The sequence below is a fragment of the Hemicordylus capensis genome, chromosome 2, assembly GCF_027244095.1.
Source record: "Hemicordylus capensis ecotype Gifberg chromosome 2, rHemCap1.1.pri, whole genome shotgun sequence".
Classification (NCBI taxonomy): Eukaryota; Metazoa; Chordata; class Lepidosauria; order Squamata; family Cordylidae; genus Hemicordylus; species Hemicordylus capensis.
In genome coordinates this window covers 239,696,938-239,722,147 of record NC_069658.1, presented here as the reverse complement: position 1 = coordinate 239,722,147, position 25,210 = coordinate 239,696,938, and the positions used below count along the sequence as shown (strand labels likewise).

General features: G+C 45.1%; 1 protein-coding gene across 7 annotated transcripts; it reads right to left on the bottom strand.

Annotated features, from left to right (window-relative positions):
• Positions 1–704: 704 nt before the first annotated feature.
• On the bottom strand, positions 705–23,639 carry LOC128347433 (zinc finger protein 271-like). Of its 7 annotated transcripts, XR_008317565.1 has the most exons (8): positions 23,529–23,632; positions 16,258–16,825; positions 15,270–15,396; positions 13,823–13,908; positions 12,404–12,530; positions 11,026–11,121; positions 1,738–10,548; positions 705–1,273 (listed from the first exon to the last, which is right to left on the bottom strand). XR_008317565.1 is itself a non-coding variant. In XM_053302088.1 (7 exons), exons 2-7 carry the CDS (start codon positions 16,654–16,656, stop codon positions 8,399–8,401), a joined length of 2,985 nt encoding a protein of 994 aa, XP_053158063.1. In that variant the 5' UTR covers positions 16,657–16,723; positions 23,529–23,639; the 3' UTR covers positions 705–8,398. The 7 variants fall into 7 exon arrangements, 6 of the variants coding, with proteins under 6 accessions (XP_053158063.1, XP_053158057.1, XP_053158059.1 ...); XM_053302088.1 differs by having other exon boundaries at positions 705–10,548; positions 16,258–16,723; positions 23,529–23,639; XM_053302082.1 differs by having other exon boundaries at positions 705–10,548.
• Positions 23,640–25,210: the final 1,571 nt, after the last annotated feature.

The following is a 25,210-nucleotide window of genomic DNA, read 5'->3' as shown; positions in this document are numbered from 1 at the left end:
AGCATCAGTGAGCAGCCTAGCAAGGACAGCCTCTCTGAAGAGCTAGCTTTCCTTGTGCAGAGAGAGCGTAAACAAATATTTACAGAAAAAACACAGGGGAGCATTTTATGTCCCCTGCATTCTGAGATGGTCCAGCCCAGGGAGGACAGCACCGCATGCTACTTATTAGCCATGTCTCCAGTGACTCTCAGAAGCAGCCTTGACTGAAGGCCTGAGGTAATCATGGGGCTAAACTATTTTCTGAAGGGGAAAGGAACATAGTTACATCTGAGCAGACCTTCAACAGAGACATAAACCACAAGACTCAGAATTCACTGGAGAGGTAGCCAATACTGGGTCTAACCACCCTTACTGCTCCAACTATCTGCCTCTTATTAAGAACCATTCCTCAACTGTCAGCTTCAAACGACTATTTCTGATGAGGAAAGGGACATAGTTATATCTATGAGGGGGAAAGGGACATAGTTATACATAAACCACAAGTATAAAACCCACAAGCCACTGGAGAGACAGCCGATGCTGGGTCTAACACCACCCTATTGCCCCAATTACCTGCCTCTTATTAACAGCCTTTCCTCAACTGTCAGTTTCAAAGTGCTCTAATGGCCAAGAATTCCACTGCCAAGTAAGGTCAGCCTTTTGTACGGAATACAAAACACAATCTGGCAGATCCAATAAAGTTAACAAAAACAAGGAACAAGAAATGAATGTGAATATAAACTATATTGAAACTTTTGAAATCATTTGGACATAATATAAATAAATCATGTGAGGAAGAATACTAACAGAACATAAATGGCACAAAACAATGAATCAAACAGAACTGTATCGTCCGTAATAGGAATACTAACAGAACATAAATTGCACAAAACAATGAATCAAACAGAACTGTATCATCCGTAATATAAGTGAAATGTAGAAACAGAACTGGGTGTTCAAACAGAACTGAAACAGAACTGGGTGACAACACCCTGGTGATGATGCTGTTTCGAAATCCTTTCTCTAGTGTTTTTAAGAGCTCATCTGTTCTCTTATAAATGTCCATAAGATCTTAATTGGAGCTTCAAAACGTCAATATTGTACAATCGTCTTCACAGGGGGACATAGGTTGGCCTAAGTTGCCCTTACCTGATTTTTACTTATATGTTTGTAGACTGTATTGGTAGGATGGTGATTGCAATAAACATTATTGTTCCTTAAAAGAATGTTGTTTCCACAACATCCCTTGCTTCAACTGCCCTCCATCTTCCACAAGTCCTTGTAGAGCACTGAACTATTTTTTAAAAATACAAGAGAAATTATTTTACAAACTAAAAAACTTTTGCTCATTTGGGGAATCCCCTGAGGATGCCTAATCACAAGCCTGCTTTTATGTTGCTCATTTCACTTTCCAACACACAGGCACTTGACCACAGGTTTGGCCTGAGAGGGGCTGATGATGAGGCACGACGTTTCTAGGGCTCCCACACCCAGAAGGGTTAAGGTTAGGCTTTTATTGGGGCAAACAATATATTAGAATATTTTACATAAGACAGTTTACAAATTACACGAATTACAAGAATTATAACTCCATTTTGACATGTAAATAATTGTCATTAACATATTTCCAATTTGACTGCAAAACGCCTTAATATACTTTTATCTTTTCTTTCCTAGATAACATATTAATCTACACATTATAAAACAAAGAAACAGAATATAAACCAACTGGGTTAATCTGCCCCACCAGACACCTACTTCCTTTCAAGTGATGGGGGGGGATTTCTTCCATCCATTTCCATCAGTGTGATTGAATGATTGATTGATTGATTAAGTGCAGTCAAGTCGGCGTCAATTCTTAGCGACCACATATAGATTCTCTTCAGGATGATCTGTCTTCAACTTGGTCTTTAAGGTCTCTCAGTGGTGCATTCATTGCTGTCATAATCGAGTCCATCCACCTTGCTGCTGGTCGTCCTCTTCTCTTTCCTTCAACTTTCCCTAGCATTATGGACTTCTCAAGGGAGCTGGGTCTTCGCATATTGTGTCCGAAGTATGATAGTTTGAGCCTGGCCATTTGTGCCGCAGTGAAAATTCTGGATGGATTTTTTCTATGATCCATTTGTTTGTTTCCCTGGCTGTCCATGGTATCCTCAAAACTCTTCTCCAGCACCAAAGTTCAAAAGCATCAATGCTTTCCCAATCAGTGTACCATTCTGTAATAAGGCATGTTTTCTTTTTCAAACCCTGCCAACCCTTTGACCTCATAAGAACATAAGAACAGCCCTGCTGGATCAGGCCCAAGGCCCATCTAGTCCAGCATCCTGTTTCGCACAGTGGCCCACCAGATGCCGCTGGAAGCCACAGACAGGAGTTGAGGGCATGCCCTCTCTCTTGCCATTACTCCCCTACAACTGGTACTCAGAGGCATCCTGCCTTTGAGGCTAGAGGTGGCCCACAGCCCTCTGACTAGTAGCCATTGATAGACCTCTCCTCCATGAAGTCATCCAGACCCCTCTTAAAGCCATCCAGGTTGTTGGCTGTCACCTCATCCTGTGGCAAAGAGTTCCACAAGTGGATCACGCGTTGTGTGAAAAAGTGCTTCCGTTTGTTGGTCCTAGACCTCCTGGCAATCAGTTTCATGGAGTGACCCCTTGTTCTAGTGTTCTGTGAGAGGGAAAAGAATTTCTCTCTCTCCACTTTCTCCACACCATGCATGATTTTATAGACCTCTATCATGTCTCCCCACAGTCGTCTTTTTTCTAAACTAAAAAGCCCCAGGTGTTGTAGTCTTGCCTCATAAGAAAGGTGCTCTAGGCCCCTGATCATCTTGGTTGCCCTCTTCTGTACCTTCTCCAGTTCAACAATGTCCTTTTTTAGAAGTGGTGACCAGAATTGTACGCAGTACTCCAAGTGTGGTCGCACCATAGTTTTGTATAAGGGCATTGTAATGTTAGCCGTTTTATTTTCCTCCTTATATATAAAGATTACTAAACTCTTGTACCAAACCTTTCCTTTTCACTATTTATTTCCCGTTCCTTTTCCTTAGACCTCTGAAAAATATAGCCCGTCGTACAAAAAGGTTTATAATTACAATAACAGACCAAGGGGTCTTCCATCTGCTACCCTCCCCCTTCCTACGCTTAGGGCCTTTTTCCTTTTTGGTCCAGTCTTCCCCAGAACAAACCTCTCTTCCCAATGTTGTTTTTGAATCTCAGGCCAGCCCCCCCCCACAATCCACTTTCTTCCATATCGCCTTTAAAGGGGAGCATTCTTTCATCACATGCTCTAAGGTTGCAACTGGGGGGGTCAGCCTTTCACCGACATTCAAGTCTCTTGTCCCTGTGGGCTGCTGGCGCTTTCCATGACTTAACCTTCTGTGGTATCACACACTTGATGACACAGTCTCCAATGCAAGTCCCAGAGATGGTAGGGAACCATTTGCTAGAGATGTGCCGAAATGCAATTCAGCTGTCCGAATCGCCAACACCCCCCTTTAAATTTGACGGCTTACACAGTGGAGGAGAGCAGGTCTGTACCTGCTTCTCCGCTCGCCACCATTGCCACCATCCAGGCACTCCCCCCAGCTATGCCTGCATGCTGTGGGTCATTTCCCAGCTGCCCCTGTGCGATGCCAGCAGGCAGGGGCAGCTGACAGATGCCTCGCCAGTGTGCGGGCATAGCTGGGGGGAGTGCAGGAATGGCGGCAAGCAGAGGAGGAACAGGTACGGACCTGCTTCTCCTCCAATTTGAAGAGACAATGTAAGCCCTCGAATGTAAAGGGAGGTGCCGGCAATTCAGACTACTGAATTGCGTTTCAGCACATTTGCACTTGCAAAACTGTGATGGAAAACTCCCCAAATTTGAGATACGCTGACCCTCATTCTCGCTCCGTCTCCTTCTTGCACTGCAGTTCCAGGAAAATATTATTGAGGATGGAAGTGTAGATAAGGTTTTTGACATCCCGTACAATTTACGTCCTGGTTTCTCTTTCAAATGAGAGGATGGCACTTCTCAGGTTTTTCACGAGCACTGCCACTTCTTTCAGGCAAGATGGGAGTTTGACTTCCCAAGGTGGGTATGGTTTTGCCACCCAAAGAGGTCATTCACACGACTGAGCCAGTGGGCAGAGGGGAGGCTGGGTAAACTCACTGTCCCCCCAGGGCAGGGGGGAGGCTGGGTAAACTCACTGTCCCCCCAGGGCAGGGGGGAGGCTGGGTAAACTTAGCATCCCCCCAGGTGAGCGAATTCGTGTTTTGGGAGTGCAAACTGTGCTCTCAGACAAGCAGTGCTGAGTGGCACAGCACACAGCTCCAGAGGCCAGGCCGATGTGTCCCAGGCTCTGGGAATCCCACAATGCACCATGCGACATGTGATGCATTGCAGGATTCCCCCAAGAGACAAGCACCTGTCTGTGCGTGCAGCCAGGCTGGAAGCAGCCCAGCTTTCACGCAGGCAGCAAGCACGGGTTATGGGAGTGAACACTTAAGTGCTCACTCCCTTAACCTCAGCAACCAGCTGGGCTAAAAAGCTGGGCTAAGCAGTACTGGCCCATTGGGATCGGGCCTGATCCCGGCAATTCTCATGCACAGCCTAACCCAGGCTGGGCGTCCTTAGCCTGAGTTGGGCTGTGTGTGAGAAAAGCCTCAAACTTTAACTGGAGAGATATCATATGCTGGGTTTGGCACTCTGTTGGCCCTATTAACTGCCTCGTATTAGCTGCCTTTCCTCAACTGTCAGCTTCAAACTGCTCAAGTGGCCGAGAATTCCATGTCTGTGGAAGGTCTGCCATATGTAAAACCAGCTCATCTCAAGATGAGTTAGCTATTTATAGACCTGTTTCTAATCTCCCATGGTTGGATAAGGTGATTGAGTGGGTGGTGGCCTCTCAGCTCCAGGCAGTTTTGGATAATGCAGACTATTTATTTATCTATCATGTTTTTATACCGCCTGATATGTACATCTCTAGGCGGTTTACAAGATTTAAAATATTTAAAAATCAACACCAATTAAAAATACACAAGACATAATAAAATTGTATAAAACAATTGCTAAAACAAATTATTAAAATAATAATTAAAAGCTTGCGAGAACAGGATAGTCTTGAGGGTCTTCCTGAAAACCAACAGAGAAGGAGATGATCTTATTTCAGCAGGGAGCATATTCCAAAGCCTTGGGGCAGCCACAGAGAAAGCCCATTCCTGAGTCGCCACCAGACGAGCTAGTGGCAACCATAACTGGACCTCTCCAGAAGATTGTGACAGGCAGCAGGGTTCATGACAAAGGAAGCGCTCTCTCAAATAGCCTGGACCCAAGCCGTTGAGGGCTTTATAGGTAATAACCAGTACTTTGTATTTCACCCAGAAACATACCAGCAGCCAGTGCAGTTCTTTCAAAACCAGTGTTATGTGGTCCCTTCATGTTGTCCCAGAGACCAGCCTGGCTGCCACATCTGTACCAATTGTAGTTTCCGAACTACATACAAAGGCAGCCCCACATAGAGCGCATTACAGTAGTCAAGCCTGTAGGTTACCAGCATATGCACCACAGTTTTAAGGTCATTTGCCTCTAGAAATGGACAAAACTGACGTATCAACCGAAGCTGATAAAAAGCGCTCCTGACCACTGCCTCAACCTGAGAAACCAAGGAGAGCTTTGAGTCCAGAAGCACTCCCAAGCTACGAACCAGATTTCTTAGGGGGAGTGTAACCCCATCCAGAACAGGCAGATCTAGATCCATTTCAAACTGGCTTTCGGGTGGGCTATGGGGTGGAGACTGCCTTGGTCGGCCTGATGGATGATCTTCAATTGGGAATTGAAGTGTGACTCTGAGGGAGTGTGACTCTGTTGGTCCTTTTGGATCTCTTGGTGGCTTTCGATACTATTGACCATAGTATCCTTCTGGATCGTCCAAGGGGACTGGGGGTAAGAGGCACTGCTCTGCAGTGGTTCCACTCCTACCTCACGGCAGATTCTAGATGGTGTCTCTTGGAGACTGTTGTTCTTCAAAATCTGAACTTCCGTATTGTGTCCCTTAGGGCTCCGTATTGTCTCCGATATTGTTTAACATCTACATGAAACCACTGGGAGAGATCATCAGGGGATTTGGTGCAGGGTGTTATCAATATTCTGATGACACCCAAATATATTTCTCCATGTCAACATCATTGGGAGAAAGCATAACCTCCCTAAATGCCTGCCTGGAAGCAGTAATGGGCTGGATGAGAGATAACAAAATAAGGCTGAATCTAGATAAGTCAGAGGTACTCATTGTGCAGGGTCGAAACTCAGGAGATGATTTTGATCTGCCGGTTCTGGATGGGGTCACGCTCCCCCCGGAGGGTACACAGTCTGGGGATGCTTCTGGATCTGAACCTCTCCCCGGTGTCCCAGGTTGAGGCGTTGGTAGAGATGCTTTTTATCAGCTTTGGCTGATATGCCAGTTGCATCCGTTTCTTGAGATGAATGACCTATTACTGCAATGCACTCTATGTGGGGCTGCCTTTGTATGTAGTCTGGAAACTACAGTTGGTCCAGAATGCGGCAGCCAGGTTGGTCTCTGGGTCATGTAGAAGAGACCATGTTACTCCTGTGTTGAAAGAACTACACTGGCTGGCGATACGTTTCCGGGCAAAATACAAGGTGCTGTTTATTACCTATAAAGCCCTAAATAGCTTAGGCCCTGGGTATTTAAGAGAATGTCTTCTTCGCCATGAGCCCCACTGCCTGTTAAGAACATCTGGAGAGGTTCGTCTGCAGTTGCCGCCAACTCGTCTGGCAGCTTCTCAGGAATGGGCCTTCTCCGTTGCTGCCCCAGGACTTTGGAATGTGCTCCCTGTTGATATAAGGGCCTCTCCACCTGTGGCAACTTTTTAAAAAGTACTGAAGACACTTTTATTCACCCAGGCTTTTAATTAGATTTAGGGTTTTAAATTTTTAATGTTGGCTTTAAATGATTTTAATGTTAATAATTATTTTAATGTTTAATTATTTTAATTGTTTGATTTAGTTTTGATTTCAATTGTTAATTGATTTTAATTGATTTTATTTTGATGTAAACTGCCCTGAGCTATTTTTGGAAGGGTGGTATATAAAGCAAATAAATCAATAAATAAAAATAAACCATTTCTCGGGTCCTGACGCCCCACAATCAGTACCTCTGTCTTTTGGATTCAATTTCAGTTTGTTATCCCTTATCCAGCCCATTACCTTTCCTTTCTAAAGAGAACCTTGCATCCATGCATTGTAATAGTTTCCACACTCATCAAACTATTTTGTTGTTGAACAACTTTTTGTTTGTATTGGACCAATATTCATATCTGTCCAGATTGAGTTGAATCCACACCCTACCTTCCTTGGTATTAGCTAGTCCCTCCAGCTTCAGGTCAGCTGCAAGTGTGATAAGCATCCCCGACATCCCTCCTCCACATCATGCATGAGAATGCTGAACAGTACAGGGCCCAGGACAGACCCCTGTGGGACTCCACTCCATCCCTCCCTCCAAGATTAAGTAACACCACTAATGGCTACTCCCTGACATCTGAACCAAGCCCTTGCATATTGGCTAATAGCCCTGATGGCTATAGGTTATCTCCTTGCTCAGAGGCAGGATGCTTCAGAATACCAACTTTAGGAGTCTAATGGCAAAAGAAAGCATGTCCATCTCAGGGTTCAGGGCTTCCCGTGGCATCTGGTGGGCCACTGTAGGAAACGGGATGTTGGGTGAGATAGGTCTTGGGCCCGATCCAGCCAGGCTCTTCTTATGTGGAGCTAAGTTGTGCTAGTGCAAGATCACACACTTGCGCTCCAAAACAGTGATTTGTGCAATTGCACAAAACTTCCCTTTAAACAAATGAGACATGATGCAAGTGCACAAACTCAAGCATCCTTGTGCTAGTGCAACACTAGTCTGGAATGCAAGCTCCAGACTTGACACAAGCAGCTAGTGCGATGGCTCAGTGCTCTCAGGACCCCTCTCTGCAAGCAGTTGTTGAGTCAGGATGTGAACCACAATGTCTACAGCACTGCTGGGATCTACTAAACATGTCACTCAGTTGAAAGAAGAGATGAAGTTAGTCTGCCATGACTTGTTCTTGACAAATCTACGCTGGCTCCCACTAATCACTAGATCCTTTTCTATGTGCTCACAGACAGACTGCTTAATCTAGGATCTTGCCAGGTAGCAGTATCAAGCTGATAAGACTGTAGTTTCCCAGCTCCTCTTCTTCAGTGATTAAGGTTGGGAGATTTCCACCTCACTTCACCTGTTCTCCAGATTGTTGAGTGGTTCACAGATCACATCTGCAGGTTGACTCGGCACCCAGATATTTAGGTGACATTTTCTGTATGAGACTCATTGGATATGAAGTTCTATAATCCACACCAAGCTCTTTCCATATGCTGAGCAGTTAAATACTTCTTACCTTGTGTGAATGTTTTGATGCTTAGTAAGATTTCGGTCAGAACTGAAGCTTTTTCCACACACAGAGCATTGATATGGTTTCTCCCCTGTATGGATTCTTTGATGGGAAGAAAGGTGTGCGCTCTGGCTGAAGCTCTTTCCACACACTGAGCATTCATATGGTTTCTCCCCTGTGTGGATTCTTAGATGGGTAGAAAGGTGTGCGCTCTGACTGAAACTCTTTCCACACACTGAACATTTATATGGTTTCTCCCCCGTGTGGATTCTTAGATGGGAAGTAAGGTGTGAGCTGTTGCTCAAGTTCTTTCCACACAATGAACATTGATATGATGTCTCCCCTTTGTGAGTTCTTTGACGTGAAGTAGGGCTTGAGCTCTGGCTAAAGCTCTTTCTACCCACTGAGCACTGATATGGTTTCTCCCCTGTGTGGATTTTTTGATGGGAAGTAAGGTGTGCACACTGGCTGAAGCTCTTTCCACACACTGAGCACTGATATGGTTTATCCCCTTTGTGGATTCTTTGATGCGAAGTAAGGTGTGAGCTGTGGCTGAAGCTCTTTCCACACACTGAACAGTGATATGGTTTCTCCCCTGTGTGGATTCTTTGATGGTATGTAAGGTGTGTGCTGCTGCTGAAGCTTTTTCCACACACTGAACAGTGATATGGTTTTTCTCCAGTGTGGCTTCTATTATGGTAAATAAGGTTTGAGTTGTTGCTGAAGCTCTTTCCACATGTTGAACATTGATATGGTTTCTCCCCTGTGTGGATTCTTAGATGGGAAGAAAGGTGTGTGGTGCTGTTGAAGCTTTTCCCACACACTGAGCATTGATATGGTTTTTCTCCAGTGTGGCTTCTATGATGATAAATAAGGCTTGTGTTGTTGGTGAAGCTCTTTCCACATGTTGAACATTGATATGGTTTCTCTCCTGTGTGGATTTTTTGATGGGAAGAAAGGTGAGAGCTCTGGCTAAAGCTCTTTCCACACACTGAGCATTGATATGGTTTCTCCCCTTTGTGGATTCTTTGATGGGTAGAAAGGTGTGCGTTTTGGCTGAAGCTCTTTCCACACACTGAGCACTGATATGGTTTTTCTCCAGTGTGGCTTCTATGATGGTAAATAAGGCTTGTACTACTGCTGAAACTCTTTCCACATGTTGAACATTGATATGGTTTCTCCCCAGTGTGGATTCTTAGATGGGAAACAAGGTGTGTGCTCTGTCTGAAGCTCTTTCCACACAATGAGCATTGATATGGTTTCTCCCCTTTGTGATTTCTTTGATGTGAAGTAAGGCTTGAGCTCTGGCTCAAGTTCTTTACATCCACTGAGCAGCTATATGGTGTCCCCTTTGTGTGGATTCTTTGATGGGAAGAAAGGTGTGCGCTCTGGCTGAAGTTCTTTCCACACTTTGAACATTGATATGGTTTCTCCCCAGTATGGATTCTTTGATGTTCAGTAAGGTGTGAACGCTGGATGAAGCTCTTTCCACACACCAAGCATTGATATGGTTTTTCACCAGTGTGGCTTCTATGATGGTAAATAAGGCTTGTGTTGTTGCTGAATCTCTTTCCACATGTTGAACACTGATATGGTTTCTCACCAGTGTGGCTTCTATGATGGTAAATAAGGCTTATATTGTTCCTGAAGCTCTTTCCACACACTGAGCACTGATATGGTTTTTCTCCAGTGTGTATTCTGTGATGGCAAATAAGGGATGTGTTATGGCTGAAGCTCTTTCCACACACGGAGCACTGATATGGTTTTTCTCCAGTGTGGCTTCTATGATGGGAAGAAAGGTGTGTGGTGCTGTTGAAGCTCTTTCCACACACTGGGCACTGAAATGGTTTCTCCCTTCTGTGGATTCTCTTATGGGAAGTTAGGCTTCCTCTGTGACTGAAGCTCTTTCCACAATCTGAGCATTTATACTGGGTCTTCTCTGTGTGGTGGGTTTGAGGAGTGTTAAGGCTTGATTTACCGGCTGAGAATTCTGCATGTTGAGAGATCATATTCCTTTTGTGAAGTTCTTGTTGGATTGGAATTTCATGCAGGTTACTCCCTTTGGAAGGAATGTGTTCCTTTCTCCACTCCTGGTTTCCTCCTGTTTTTCGCCTGTGCCTTTCACCCTCTCTCTCATGTCCCCTCTCATCACCTGCAACAACAAGGCGAGAAATCTTGTGAGAGGTAAACACAGCCTCGTATCAGGAAGCAAATTAATTTGCCTATTAATAAGCAGATATAGGAGGTATTGCACATTGCTCAGAGGCAGACCCTGCCACAAATTGAAGAGCCACTGTCAGCTGTGATGAACTGACATCTGAAATGTTGGAGGGCAGCGAAGTTTGGATACATCAGCTCCCAGGTTCAGTCTTCAGCATCTCCCATTGGAGGAGTTTTGTAGGACTTGGAAGACTCCTGCCAGTCAAAGGAGACACTATAGGGGAAGCTGGATCAATGATACTTTAGAAAAATAGTATGCTCAATAAGGCCTGGCATTGCCCAGACAGTTCCACCAGGAGTTCGGACACAAATGGTCCATCCGTATAGCATCCCCTTTTCCCATTTAGTGAAGTATCCACCAGATACTCCCTATGTGACCAAGGTTCCCCTCCCACAACGTGTAAGCTACCTGCTGATCTCGCCCCTTCCTCAGAGCCCTCGGCAAGCGGCCCTTCCTCTTCTTCCAGCCAGAAGGTGGGGTCAGCTTTGGCACCCAAAAGTGCTCCTTGGAAAGGAACAAAGAGAGGAGAGACTGTAGGCACCTTTAGCAACAACCAATATTCTGGGAATCCACTCAAGCCTGTCTGAATTCTCCCCTCCCTTCAGCCCACGGACTGAAATGACAACATGGAAAGATCTGGTAACTCTTGCCCAGGGATGGGACATCAGGGGAGAGGCTACTGCTCAGGACCAGAAGCCTCTATCATCAGAGACTGCAGGATGTGCAAAGCTCCAGGTTAGGAACACATTGCTTCCTGGGTTCATTTTTATGATGAGATTATTGCTTTAATTAATAGTAAGAACTCAAGAGATGAATGGTTCTATTAAGTTCTTGGTTTACTTATACAATTCCTAGGAAATAATTTAAGGAACACAAACCAAGCAGAAGACATCCACACAGAACTGATTACAAAGGATTCTAGTGATTAGAAAGTGATTTCAAGGAGCACAACCACCATGCTTACAAAAGAGCCAGGAGAGTTGCTAAGCGTATCCCAGCTCTGCATGTGAGTCCAGGCTTTTGGCTCTTACAATTTCTCATGACTATACAGAAACGTTAACCTGGAAAAACACGTCAACATTCCTGTCGACTACATATTTTGAAAAATCCTGAAATTAGTTGAATATGCTTAGGGAAAGGTCTAAATATATATCCTTTATTTTAGAAGAAATTCTGAATATAATCTTCATATTTTGTTATTGTTCTCAATAAAATTTTATCTGATTTTTAATCCAATATCAATTTCTTCTTCTATGTTTGAGCAGCTGAGAGCAATTCTGAACTAGATAGCATAAGGCGGTGGAGGGGGCAGTGAAAATCCTCCAAGCCCCCCTGGCGGGGGTGTATGTTTCTTTGCATTATGAGCCTTTTGTGGATGGATATTTATATTTAATTTCTTCAGGATGTAAACTGCAGTATATATTTTAAATAATAAAGTTTCAACGTAGAAGGAACATTTCTCCTGGTCCATCCTGTTCCCCCCAAAGAAGAACAAAAGAGGCAACTTCCAACTCCTGGAGATCTGCTGTATGGCAGCAGCAACAAGGTCCTCAGACAAGGATTGAAGTATGCCTGCAACCCGACCAGATCAGGAGAGGAGGATGCATTTTGTCTGCTACAGTTAGATCTTTATATCCACACTTTGTGGCTATTACTGGAATACTAATGCGATTTTTTAAAAAAGTAAACTCAAATCAATGGATGGGCCAAGGAGAATGGATCAGCAAGTATCATTCTCAGTGAGGTCAACTTTCTGAATCTATCTACTGAGAAGTGGGAGCCTTACCCAGTGAGATCAGATGCGCTGAAGTCTCCTCCATGACTTCCCTGTGCAGAGCCCTTTGCTCTGGATCCAGCAGTGCCCACTCCTCCTCTGTGAAATGCACAGCCACCTCCTCAAAGGTCACCGGACCCTGGAAGAAGGAGGAGGGCATTTCTCATCACAGGTGATGCAAGAATCCAGAAATATAGTAAATATGAGATTATAGAGTTTCCCTTGCTGAACTCCATGCTAGGGATCATTCCATGCTAGCGATTATTATTATTATTATTATTATTATTATTATTATTATTAATTCGATTTCTATACCATCCTTCCAAAAATGGCTCAGGGCGGTTTACAAAGAGAGATAACAAACAAATAAGATGGCTTCCTGTCCCCAAAGGGCTCACATTCTAAAAAGAAACATAAGACACACACCAGCAACAGTCACTAGAAGTACTGTGCTGGGGGTGGATGGGGCCAGTTACTCTCCCCCTGCTAAATAAAGAGAATCACCACGGTAAAAGGTGCCTCTTTGCCCAGTTAGCAGGGGGTTCTTTGCCCAGTTAGCAGGGGGTTGGATTAGGGAGGGGATTGAAAATAAAACGGCTAATATTATAATGCCCTTATACAAAACTATGGTGCGGCTACACTGTGGAGTACTGTGTACAGTTCTGGTCACCACTTCTAAAAAAGGACATTGTAGAACTGGAAAAGGTGCAGAAGATGGCAACCAAGATGATCAGGGGCCTAGTGCACCTTTCTTACGAAGCAAGGCTACAATACCTGGGACTAGTTTAGAAAAAAGACGACTGCGGGGAGACATGATAGAGGTCTATAAAATCATGCATGGTGTGGAGAAAGAGAGAAATTCTTCTCCCTCTCACATAACACTAGAACCAGGGGTCATCCCATGAAATTGATTGCCAGAAAATCTAGGACCAACAAACAGAAGTACTTTTTCACACAACGCATAATCCACTTGTGGAATTCTCTGCCACAAGATGTGGTAAGCCAACAACTTGGATGGCTTTAAGAAGGGTTTGGATAACTTCATGGAGGAGAGGTCTTTCAATGGCTACTAGTCAGAGGGCTATAGGCCACCTCCAGTCTTGGAGGCAGGATGCCTCTGAGTACCAGTTGCAGGGGAGTAACAGCAGGAGAGAGGGCATGCCCTCAACTCCTGCCTGTGGCTTCTAGCGGCATCTGGTGGGCCACTGTGCGAAACAGGATGCTGAACTAGATGGGCTATGCGCCTGATCCAGCAGGGCTGTTCTTATGTTCTTATGGACTCAGAAATGCCTCAGTGGCATCCATAGCCCTCCTAGTGGGCATCTCTGATAGAAGCAAAGAGAAAGTGGAAGATTCCTTCAGGCCCTGGGACAAGCGGAGAAACATACAGGACTGTCCTATGCCCATCTCCTCCAGTCATTCTTCTCTTACCTGACCCTGTGATGGCACAGCAACTGCATCCCTTCCATCAAAGAGAGGAGAAGGTCTGGAATGAGGCACTGGCGTCTTTTCGCTGCCTAGGAGAGAGACAACGGAGGTGGGAAGATGTTGGATTCCGTTAGCCACCCAGTTCCAGAACCTTGAACCTGTCCAGTTCAAGGTTCTTCTTGCCATTAAACCACTACATGACCCAGGAACTGCATAGCCCAGAAATCATTTCAACTGCTGGGACACCAGTGCTCCCTCTAATCTCTTTCATCTGTTTTCATTTGGGCAGATGTATCAAGGCAATGTGTGCATATGTGCATTCAGAGTGGTGTGCACAAGTGCGCACACCTTAGAGGGTACCCTGGTGGACACCCTCGGTCATTAAGGTCTCCTGAAGCAGCCCTGTCAGGTGAAAACCCATTTCCTAAAGCGAAACGTTTCCTGTTTTCAGTTTATATTCCCAATTCTGTAGCTGATTTCAGACTGGTTTTATTGCACTAGATTTATTCACTTATTTTATTGTATTATTTATTTATTTATTGTTGCTGCTGTTGTTTTCATTTCATATATTGCTCATCCTAAAGCAACTCGGGGAGGTTTATATTAAAAATTCAATTTACTTGAAATATTAACATAAAACATAATATAAAAACAGTTAAAATATTAACATAAGAATCATTTTAAAACAATTTAAATATTATTAAAAGCCAGGCTGAAAAGATGGGCCTTATTTATTTATTATATTCTTACAACTCCCCAAACTTCCATCTCTGGGAGGTTTACAGCAACATATGGCTCTCTTCAAGGCCTCCAAATACGATAAAACTCTTATACCAACAGGGAGTACATTCCACAAGCTAGGGGTGACAACTGAGAAGGCCTGATCATAATTTATGTCTCGCTCTTGGACCAGTTCACAAAAATAATAAATCACAACAAATCAACATAAATTGTAAGACAGGAAAGCAGCACAAAAATAGGGCTAAAAACCGACTACACGTGAACTGGAACCCCAATTAAAACCAAGCTTAAAAACCAAGGAAAATAGGCAGCAGGTTAAAATACTAAAGGGACTCTTCAAAGAGGGGGGTCCTTAAATCCTTTTTCTGATAGGATTTTGAAAAGTCCTTAGATTTCTATCACTACACATTATTTCAAGCAATTCATACTTCTAAAAGATTAAGTAATACTTCTTCACATATTCTCAGTCTCTTGTTTCTGGGAAATCTCTTCCCTCCTAAGCTCTGGGGCATCATTCAAAGTGCTGGTATAGCCATGTATATTAGTCTTTGAGCATGGAAACTAAGACCATTTTCAAACTCAGAGGATGCAGAGACCAATGCTTGACTCCACCCAGGCTCAAGAGCCCCCATGAGATCAGCGCAAGCAGTTCAGATACAGCAGAGAGAAAGAGAAAGGCCAAGTTGAAATAGGCCCCATCAGTCCATACCCAGAGTGGGGGCACCTCGGTCACAATCCTGGCCCTTCCCCCTGAAGATCGGCCTCTCTCTGGAATCCAACGGAGACTTCTCTGCCTCAGAGAAATCGCCCACCACTTCCGCTGCCAGTCGCTGCCCCTGAAAGCACAGAAAACCCCAGAGAGGGGGAGGCGAGTTAGGAAACAGCTCATATTGAGGGACACAATATCGACCCTGCACTACAAACTGCTCTGGGGACACACTTCCTGATGTTGCTGTACAGCCAGAGGAACCTGGGACAGGATGTTCTCAGGAGTGGAACAGAGATGATAGTGTTTTTGTCCTCAGGAGATCTTGTCTGCTCTGTATTCTTTAGATCTGAGGCACAATCCAAAAGCAAGTTTATTGTGGAGAGCTCCAGGAGATTTCCAAATTAAAAATGAAATTGGCTAAAAGCGGGGTTGGGCTTTCCTGCTTAGTTAGCAGTTTTCATTAATGGGTTTTCATCCTCATTGTTTCTTGCTAATCTTCTGTTGTATTGCATATTTTATACATGTTTTAACATGTCTTGTGGATTCCTCATCAAAAGGTGAGAGATAAACAATAGCAAACACAAATCAGTGAATGAGCTGGTGTGGGGGAAGGGGGTTGAGACACCCCATCTCGTGACATTTCCTGAAATAAAAATTATTGGTCACAGGGGGAATATCTGGGCATCCTCATATTCATGTTCTGCCACTTGGAGCTCCCAGGACGAGACACTCTCTCAGCTGCTGCTGCTTATTCTGCTTCTACTAATGGTATTCACGTATCTCTGGATTTTTAATCAGATGTGATAACAGTATTTCAAAACATTAGCAACAAAATATGGTGCAGTTAAAAAAAAAAACAATTTAAGATAACCCTTCCTGGGATGTTTCCACCCAAAAACTGCACTATGATATCTGTTAGGATTTCCAGGACAGCCTTATTCACTTTTTCAGTCCATGGACGTTACCAGGATAAGAGAGAGACACTCACCTGCTGCTCTTCCTGCTTCTTGTCCTCTGCCTGGCTCAGGAGGAAACCTTCTGCCACTGCTTTGGAAGTGGTCTCCATTCCACATTCTCGGACCCATCTCTCCATCTCTGGGGGCAGCAGAGTCAGGAATGGCTCCAGGACCATCTGGTTTAGCATCTGAGGTTTCGTGTGTCTTTCTGGCTTCAGCCACTGACGGCAAAGATCATGGAGTTGGTGGCAAAATTCTTGGGGCTTTGCGGCCTCCTGGTAGCAGAACTGCCTGAATCTCCAGCATGGGATATCTGACCTGATGCTGTCCCCACCCAGAACCTTCTGTACAAATCTTTCTCCAGTGTGCCAAACCTCAACTGCCTCTGGGACTCTTGCTGCTTCAGGACAACTTGAGTCTTGCTCTTCCATTTTTGGCCCGTAGTCCAAGGAGCCTCTTTCTTAAGGCAGGTGCTCACCAAACAGCTGAAGTGAAGTCCTGCAAAGCCAAGACATTACTCTGAGTGCAAACAATGACACTTTCATGGAAGGTATTTTAGAGGCAAAAAGGGGTTATTCTGCCTAGTGCCTGGACTCCTCCCTGTTGAAAAGAAAAATGACAAAGATCGAAAGAGAACCAGACTAGAAGAGGTTCTTTCCCTCGAGAAGTCACGTGATCCAGCCCCTCCCCTCTACCGCACAGACCCCCCTTCCCATTCTCTCGTTGTCTTCCTTTCCTTTTGCTGCCCACCTTCGATTCCATATGGAAACCACTTTAGCCCATTCAGATACCCCAAACCACAAAAGAGAACCAGCGTGATGTAGTGGTTAAAGTGTTGGACTAGGACAGGGAGACCCGAGTTCAAATCCCCATTCAGTCATGATACTTGCTAGGTGACTCTGGGCCAGTCACTTCTCTCTCAGCCTAACCTACTTCACAGGGTTCTTTTGAGGAGAAAATCAAGTATGTAGTACACCGCTCTGGGCTCCTCGGAGGAAGAGCAGGATATAAAATGTTAAAAAAAAAAAAAAAAGACACCCAAAGTCAAGGGGGTACGGATATGTAGTGATCAGTACATATCCTTACCCCCTTGAATTTGGGTGCCTTTTGCATTTTCAGATGTTGTGTTCAATGTACAACAGTACACTTCCTGAGAGAGCTGATCAGGAGAGAGCGAGAATCAAGAGGCTCCCCAATGTGGAGGTCAGGGAGGAACATCTGGGTGGATCAGCACTCAGCAGCCTTGGGCATCTCCCATGGGGTGAATCCAGGGACCCCTAGTTTTCACTTCGCAGCCACCCACCCCTCCAAATTGCTCTGGCTGCTTCTTGACATTTCACTGGGGGGAAATTTGGTCACCCCTTCCCTATCAGCAACTGCCACCCTGAATTTTTTCTCCATGAGATCCCCAGAGCTCCCAAAACAACACCATCTCATTATGCAGTTTTGCATTACATTCAGTATCTCCAGATTCACAGGAAATATCTCCAGATTCACAGGAAATGCTCTGCTCTCGTGTCTTGTCAGGATTTTTGCTGGCTTAGCTGACCACCGATTACTTAGCTGACCACCGAGTTTGTATCAGAATACCCGCCTTAAAGTTAGGTGCACTGCAGCAGGCCATTTTTCCAATGCAATTTCAAAATAAACAAGGCTGTTAAACAAGGCTGTATTTTGGCACTGCTTTTGTAAATTCTATTGTCACTTATTTAACTAATTCTGATTTTCATCCCCCCAAATTGGCCTCTAAACCAGTTCCGCTACTACTTTGTGTGGACAATGCTGTAATATTATCTCAAACACCAATTGGCCTGAGAAGGGCACTTAATTCTCTTGCTCTTTATTGTAAAAAGCATGCCCTTCAGATTAACTATACCAAAACTAAAATCATGAGGTTCACAAAGTAACCAAGGACACTGACTTGGTCTGTCAATGGATGTAGGATTGAGCAAGTCAGCTGTTATAAGTTTTTGTGTATAGTTTTTCAATAGTCTGGCAGTCATAAGGCCCACTATGTGCTACAAAACGCACTTAAGTCTACATCAGCCATTTTGGCCTTTTTCTACTCAAAAGAGGCCTGTTTCATTCCTGCTGCAATAAGGCTGTTTGAACCCCAAGCCCTGGCTCAACTGTTCTATGGTGCCCAATTTGGCCCATATCCTTCCCAATTTTGCAGTACTAGAAGAGGTACAATCCAAATTACTCAGGAAGTTATTTCAAACACCTTATGGTGTCCCCAGTGCTGTTTTTCGCCTGGAGGCCAGTCTTTCCAAGGTATATTCAAAGATCTGGCTTTCTATCTTTATGGTCTGGCTTAAGCTAGATTTTTATCTTTTAGGGCTGGCTCTGCTGATGCTTGCGGATGAATTTATTTCCAAATGAGAAAGCTCATATGAGCAGAAGCTGCTTACTTATGGCCTATCACCGCAAGCACTAATAATGATGGGCTATGACTGGGCCAAGCTGATGGTTACCCAAAGAATCTTAGATAAAGAACAGCAGACAGACCAAAGTTTCATCCCAAGGGGAGTAGTGCTGGGAAATCAAATTTTGAATACACGCCCTGCCAGATATCTTAACCAGATTACAGTGACCAAGTATCGCAGGGCATTTACTCAAGCATGGTTTAACGTTCTGCGCACTGCAGTACTTGAGGGCAGAGTTAACCAAGTTCCGTTTGCAGAGCCCTTTCCTCCCTGTGACTCAGGAACTAAAGAATCAACAGCCCAGGTTATATTATATTGTAATTTCTATAGGGACATTTGTAATATGCACATGACTCCATATTTATTAAACTTTCCAGGCAGCTCTAATGATTTCTACATATGCTATCTTTTATCAGATCATGATGATAAGATCTCTTATGCTGTTGCCAGGTTTTACCTAATTGCTCATAAGACCATGTTATGCACCTGAACAATTAAGTATCACTATCTATTCAGCTTTTATATGAGTAAGTTTCCCCATAATATGTTTAATGTTTTTAGGAATTTTATGTATTTTTCTTTATTCTTTTTCTTTTTTCTTTTCTGTATTTGTTGGTCAGTGACCAAAATAAAAATTACTACTACTACTACTACTACTACTGTTGGCTTAGCAGGGAAAGAGGGGAGAATAAACTCCCTGATGGGGAGGTCACAAAAGACACATACTCTACCTAGAATACACTGCTCAGTTACTCAAGTCCCCTTCCTTTGAGGTGAAGCCAGGAATCAATTTTCTGCTCTTCCACCCAAAAACAAAATGGGGGTGGGTGGGTGGCAACCATATGGCTAAACATCAAACTTCAGTAAAACAATTCCAATATTTATATACAAAGTCTAAAAACACTAATCAACATGAATATCCAAACACATGCTTGAGTGATCAAAGCATAGATAGGAATAAATTAAGCAGATGTAGATTAGTGCCGGGAAAGGTGCAGAGAAGGTCAACCAAAATGATCAGGGGGCTGGAGCAACTCCCTGATAAGAAAAGTCTATATCTGGGCCTTTTTAGTTTAGAAAGAGAACAGGCAAGGGAGGGCATGATAGAGGCATACAAAATTATGCACAACGCATATCAAGTGGATATAGTTTTTCTCCCTCCCTCTTCATATTAGAACCTGAGGTGACCCACTGGAGACAAATACTGGGAGATTCAAGACAGGCCAAAAAAAAAAAAGTACTTCTATACTCGGCGTGTGCTTAAACTAGGGATTCGCTGCCACAGGATGTGGTGATGGCCACCGATCTAGACCATTTTAAAGAGAGATTAGACTAATCCATGGAGAACAGGGTGATCGATGCCTTTTAGCCTGGACAGCTATATATTTCCACCAGGATCAGAGCCGGCAGGATTACCCTAAACGTCACCAGCCGCTCGGGAACCCCAAGAGGAGGGGGCTTCCTTCCTTCCCATCCCAACTGGCCGATTAATAGGCCGCCTTTGGCCAGATCCAACAGGGCTCTTCGTCCTGCGTCGTGATCTACACATTTGCTTTTCTTGCTGCCTTCCCAGAGGGGTGAGGTTGGGGGAGCAGCACCCATCTCATCCCCCTCATTGCTCACCCGGGACATTTCTCCCCTGGTTCCGTCATCCCAAGCCCACTCCCTGATTTCCTCCCCTGCATCGCTTCCCACCCCCCACTCTGGGGTCCCCACGCACCCCACATACTTTGGCAACCACCGAGTTCTCATCTTCAAGGGGGGCCGCAGATCCCGCAGGCAGGAAAAGACACAAAGGCTCCTTCCTCGGGGGAGGAGCCGGAAGGGAAGGCGCCCCTGCCAATGTGTCTTCCCAGTCACCTCTCTAGGAACCTGGACTTACTCAGATTAACCCTTAAACTGACTTTCCCCGGGCAGCAAAGGGGGCTCCTCCCTCCATCCCTGCCTTGCAAGAGAGAGCAAAGAGTGCACGTAGCCAGGAGAGGAGCAGGCCGTTTACACGAAGGGAATCCTCGCTTGTTTGAGATTCCTTGATCGGGACTTCTCGAGCTGGGTCCCTCCCTTGTGCCTTGAAGAAGAGTCCCTGGTCCAGGGCTGACCCACGTGAGGGTGCGACTCTTCAGCTGTTGTTGACCGGCTGCAACTCTAATCATTCCCAAGCAACAAAAAACCTCAGCAGCAGGGGATGATGGGAGTCACAGTCCAAGAACTGCTGTCTGCTGGCCAGCCTCAGGTGGGGCACCCCGGGATCCCTGACTTCTCAGTCCTGTTCCTAGTTTGTCAAAATCACCCAGCACCCCTCTCCTTCCACCTTCTTTCCCCATATCCTCCAGCTGGGTTAATAACATTCCCTTTGAAAAGATCCTGGAAAAGAGTGATCCAGTGCAAAGACTGAACATGTCTCCCAGCCCCTCACATAAGACATACATTATCTGTTTCCCCCTGAACGCCCCCCGCCCCCTGCTACTCCCCTAAGCCAGGATCCCTGCTCAGTTCCATACTCCTAAAGCGAACACTGCCCTGCATGTAGTTTTGGAGGAAGCTAGTTGGGGGTGGGGGGGAATCTGCCATATTTTTGAGGGGGGGGAGGTGGAAGGAGGGGGTGTTTGGGGAAAAGGGAAGAGCTGGGATCTTTGAACGAAATTTGAATTGAGCTAAAAGATTTTGCATTCACAGCACAGGCACAGAAAATAGAAGTACAGCACTGAGGCTCCCCTTTGAAAAGATCCAAGATCAGAGTGATCCCATGCAAAAACTGAACACGACTCCCTTCACATAACACAAATATTGTTTGTTCCCCCACTAAACAGCAGCCCTGAAAGCTGCAGTGCTTCCCGGAGTCTGGGTCCTGATCAGTTGCACACTCCTAATGCAGCGCCACTCCTTGTTTCTTCTGAAATATTATTATTATTATTATTATTATTATTATTATTATTATTATTATTATTTATTCGGTTTCTATACCACCCTTCCAAAAATGCTCAGGGCAGTTTACACAGAGAAATAATAATAAATAAGATGGATCCCTGTCCCCAAAGGGCTCACAATCTTAAAAAAAAACACACACACATAAGACAGACACCAGCAACAGTCACTGGAGGGATACTGTGCTGGGGGTGGATAGGGCCAGTTACTTTCCCCCAGCTCAACAAAGGGAATCACCATGTTAAAAGGCGCCTTTTTGCCAAGTTAGCAGGGGTAGTTACTTAGCCATGTGAATTTAAGCAATTTACTTTCTCATATGCAAGGTACCTCTACAGCAATAGCTTTATTTTTAAAAGAAAAGAAAAGTAGATGGGTATCATCAATCAGATAAGGAAACTTATGTCAGAGGGCAGCTTCTGGCTTTACACAGCAGTAAGCACAGGGTGGGAGCAGGGTTCAATCTTTGTGTATCCATGTAGTGTATTTAAATCTGACCCAAGTCTCTTTCTCCCCACCCCCCGTAATCTAAAATTGCTGAATTAAAGAAGAAGAATTGAACATGTGTTCTCTGATGTGGGAACATGAGATCAGTCCTGCTGGTTCAAGATCAGGTGTGCTATGGTGTCTTCTTTGCCTCCCTCTCTAGGTTGCGCTCTCACAGGGTTGTTGCTCTTGCAGGGGAAGTGGATGGGGGTCAGTCTAGCTCAAGGATTCTCATATTTGGGGGGTTTCCAGATGTTGTTGAACTTCAATCCCCATAATCCCCAGCCCCAATGGCCTTTGGTTGGGGAATATGGGAGTTGAAGTTCAATAACATCTGGGGACCAAAGGTTGAGAATCCCTGGGCTAGCTGATTCAGGAGAGAATATATTGTGTTCCTTCTCCTTCCCTCTTTTATAGGCATCTTGATTGAAATTTTTAAAATTATATTAAAATAGTTGTGGTTTGATTACATACACTAAGCATGTGCCACTGTAGAAAGAACTCCAGATTATTCTTGTCATGACCATTCTGGCTGACATCCTAAATGCCTCTGGTATCCCATTTGTATTTAAAAAGAAATACTGTTGTCAGCTAACAGAGCTCAATTGCTGCTGTCATGATCTTGTCTGGGCTTCTGCTTCACATCCAGTTGTCAGTCAGATGTATGTCTGGGGGGGCGGCAGGGGGGGGGCGCAATTTCAGTGCTTGCCCTGGGCACCGTTTTCCCTAGTTACGCCTCTGAGCGCCAGCAGTGGTGTGGTCTGGTTATACCTTTGGGGGGCTCTGGTGACTGAACCAAAAGAGCAGGTAGGATCTTTAGGGCTCTGCCACTTCACCCCAGGTGTTTGGTTTGTTTATACATGGATATCCTGCTTTTCCTCCAAGGAGCAATGGGGTGGGTCCATGGCTGTTTTCATCCTCAGAACAACCCTGTGAAGGAGGCTAAACCGAAAGGTAATCAACTGGCCCAAAGCCACCCAGTGAGCTTCATGGAATCATGGAAATTTGAAGCCAGGTCTCACCACTACACAGCATTCTTGGACGCAGTTGGGTGATGGCTTAAAAACTGCACTGCCAGATATGCCCCAGACCCAGACACCAGCCTCAAGTGGCTGAGCCCAGCCCACTCCATTCCACTCTGTCTTCCCTTTCCCCCACTCCTGCTCTCTAGCCTCTGAACAGGAAGTGGTAAGTGCTTCAGCGTCAGTGAGCAGCCTAGCAAGGAGGACAGCCTCCCTGAAGAGCTAGCTTTCCTTGTGCAGAGAGAGCTTGGCAAATATTTACAGAGGGGAGCATTTCATGTCCCCTGAATTCTGAGATGGTCCAGCCCAGGGCGGACAGCACCGCATGCTATCTATTAGCCATGTCTCCAGTGACTCTCAGAAGCAGCCTTGACGGAAAGCCTGAGGTAATCATGGAGCTAAACTATTTTCTGAAGGGGAAAGGAACATAGTTACATCTGAGCAGACCTTCAACAGAGACATAAACCACAAGACTCAAAATTCACTGGAGAGGTAGCCAATACTGGGTCTAACACCACCCTTACTGCTCCAACTATCTGCCTCTAACAGCCTTTCCTCAACTGTCAGCTTCAAATGGCTAAGAATTCCACTGCCAAGTAAGGTAGACCTTTCGGAAGACCAGCCAATCCCAAGAGGATATTCAAAACATATATTGTAAGAACTTTCATGGTAAAAGTTCATGGTAGATCCCTGCTGGATCAGGCCCAAGGCCTATCTAGTCCAGCATCCTGTTTCACATAGTGGCCCACCAGATGCCTCTGAGGAGCCCACAGGCAAGAGGTCTGTACATGCGCTCTCTCCTGCTGCTGTTTCCCTGCAACTGGTATTGAGAGGCTATATAGTATAGTATAGTATAGTATAGTATAGTATAGTATAGTATAGTATAGTATAGTATAGTATAGTATAGTATACATTTATATTATGTTATTGATTGATTGAATTTCTGTACCACCTAATATAGAAAACTCTAGGCGGTGTACAAATGAGAGAGAAAGAGAGAGAGAGAGAGAGAGAGAGCCCTATAACCACCAAATTATTTACCATTGATATACCTGTCCTCCATGAATTTGTCCAAGCCCCTTTTAAAGCCACTCAAGCTAGTGGCCATCACCCCATCCCATCGCAGAGAACTTCATACATTAATTATGCCCTGTGTGGAAAAAGTACTTCCTTTTATCAGTCCTAGATTTCCGGGTTATCAGTTTAATGGGGTGACCCCTGGTTCTTGTGTTTTTCATGAGAGAGATTTATCTCTGTTCACTCTTGGTAATACATGCATAATCCTATACACCTCTTATGTCCCCCCGTAGAAGTCACCAGCTCTGTTCCAAACTAAAAAGCCCCAAACGCTGTAGCCTTGCCTGCCTCATAAGGAAGGTGTTCCAGACCACTGATCTCTTCTGCACCTTTCCCAGTTCTACAATGACCCTGATCACTACCCCAAGGGGTATAGTATCACCTGCAAATTTGGCCACTTGACAGGTTACCCCAACTTCTAGACCATTTATGAACAAGTTAAAGAGAGCTGGACCCAGTACAGATCCCTGGGGGCCCCACTTCTTTCTTCCCTCCATTGTGAACACTCTCCATTTGTTATTCAACCAGTAACCAATCCAGAATTGAATCTGTCCCCTTATCCCATGACTGCTAAGTTTACTCATGAGCCTTTGATGAGGAACTTTGTCAAAAGCTTTTTGCAACTCCAAGTATACTATGAGGCTCTCCACATAAGCAGTGTGCAGAGCCGAATGGGGTTTGGCCAGGAGAGCAGGCTTGGCCTGCTCTCCCCGCACTCAAGCACTTTGCCCTCACATGATAACTGACTCTGTCACAGAGCTGATTGGGGCGGCGGGGATCGGGAGACAGGAAGTCCCAGGATACCCCGCACGAGCGCGCAGGGTATTCTGGGGAGATCCTTGTGCTGGGAGACTTGTTGGAGCCTCCCAGTTGGGGGCCTCCTCATGAGTCACCATAGCACAGAGCTGCGCCATGGCAACTCAGGGAAGGGGGAGTATGTAGTGAGGTTTGCTGCCGGGACCCACACGACTCATGACCGCTGGAAAGCGGGCTGGGCTCCCTTAGCCCACTCTCCAGCGGTCATGAGAATAGCCTCTATGTCAACCAGATCA

Bases quoted from the DNA above. Each gene is read 5' to 3' on its own strand.
- LOC128347433 (XM_053302088.1), bottom strand. From the start codon at position 16,656: ATGGAAGAGCAAGACTCAAGTTGTCCTGAAGCAGCAAGAGTCCCAGAG. The intron at 15,397-16,257 runs GTGAGTGTCTCT...CTGTGCTTTCAG, and splicing joins AGAAGCAGGAAGAGCAGCAG to GGGCAGCGACTGGCAGCGGA. The intron at 13,909-15,269 runs GTATGGACTGAT...TCTCTCTCCTAG, and splicing joins CCGAGGTGCCCCCACTCTGG to GCAGCGAAAAGACGCCAGTG.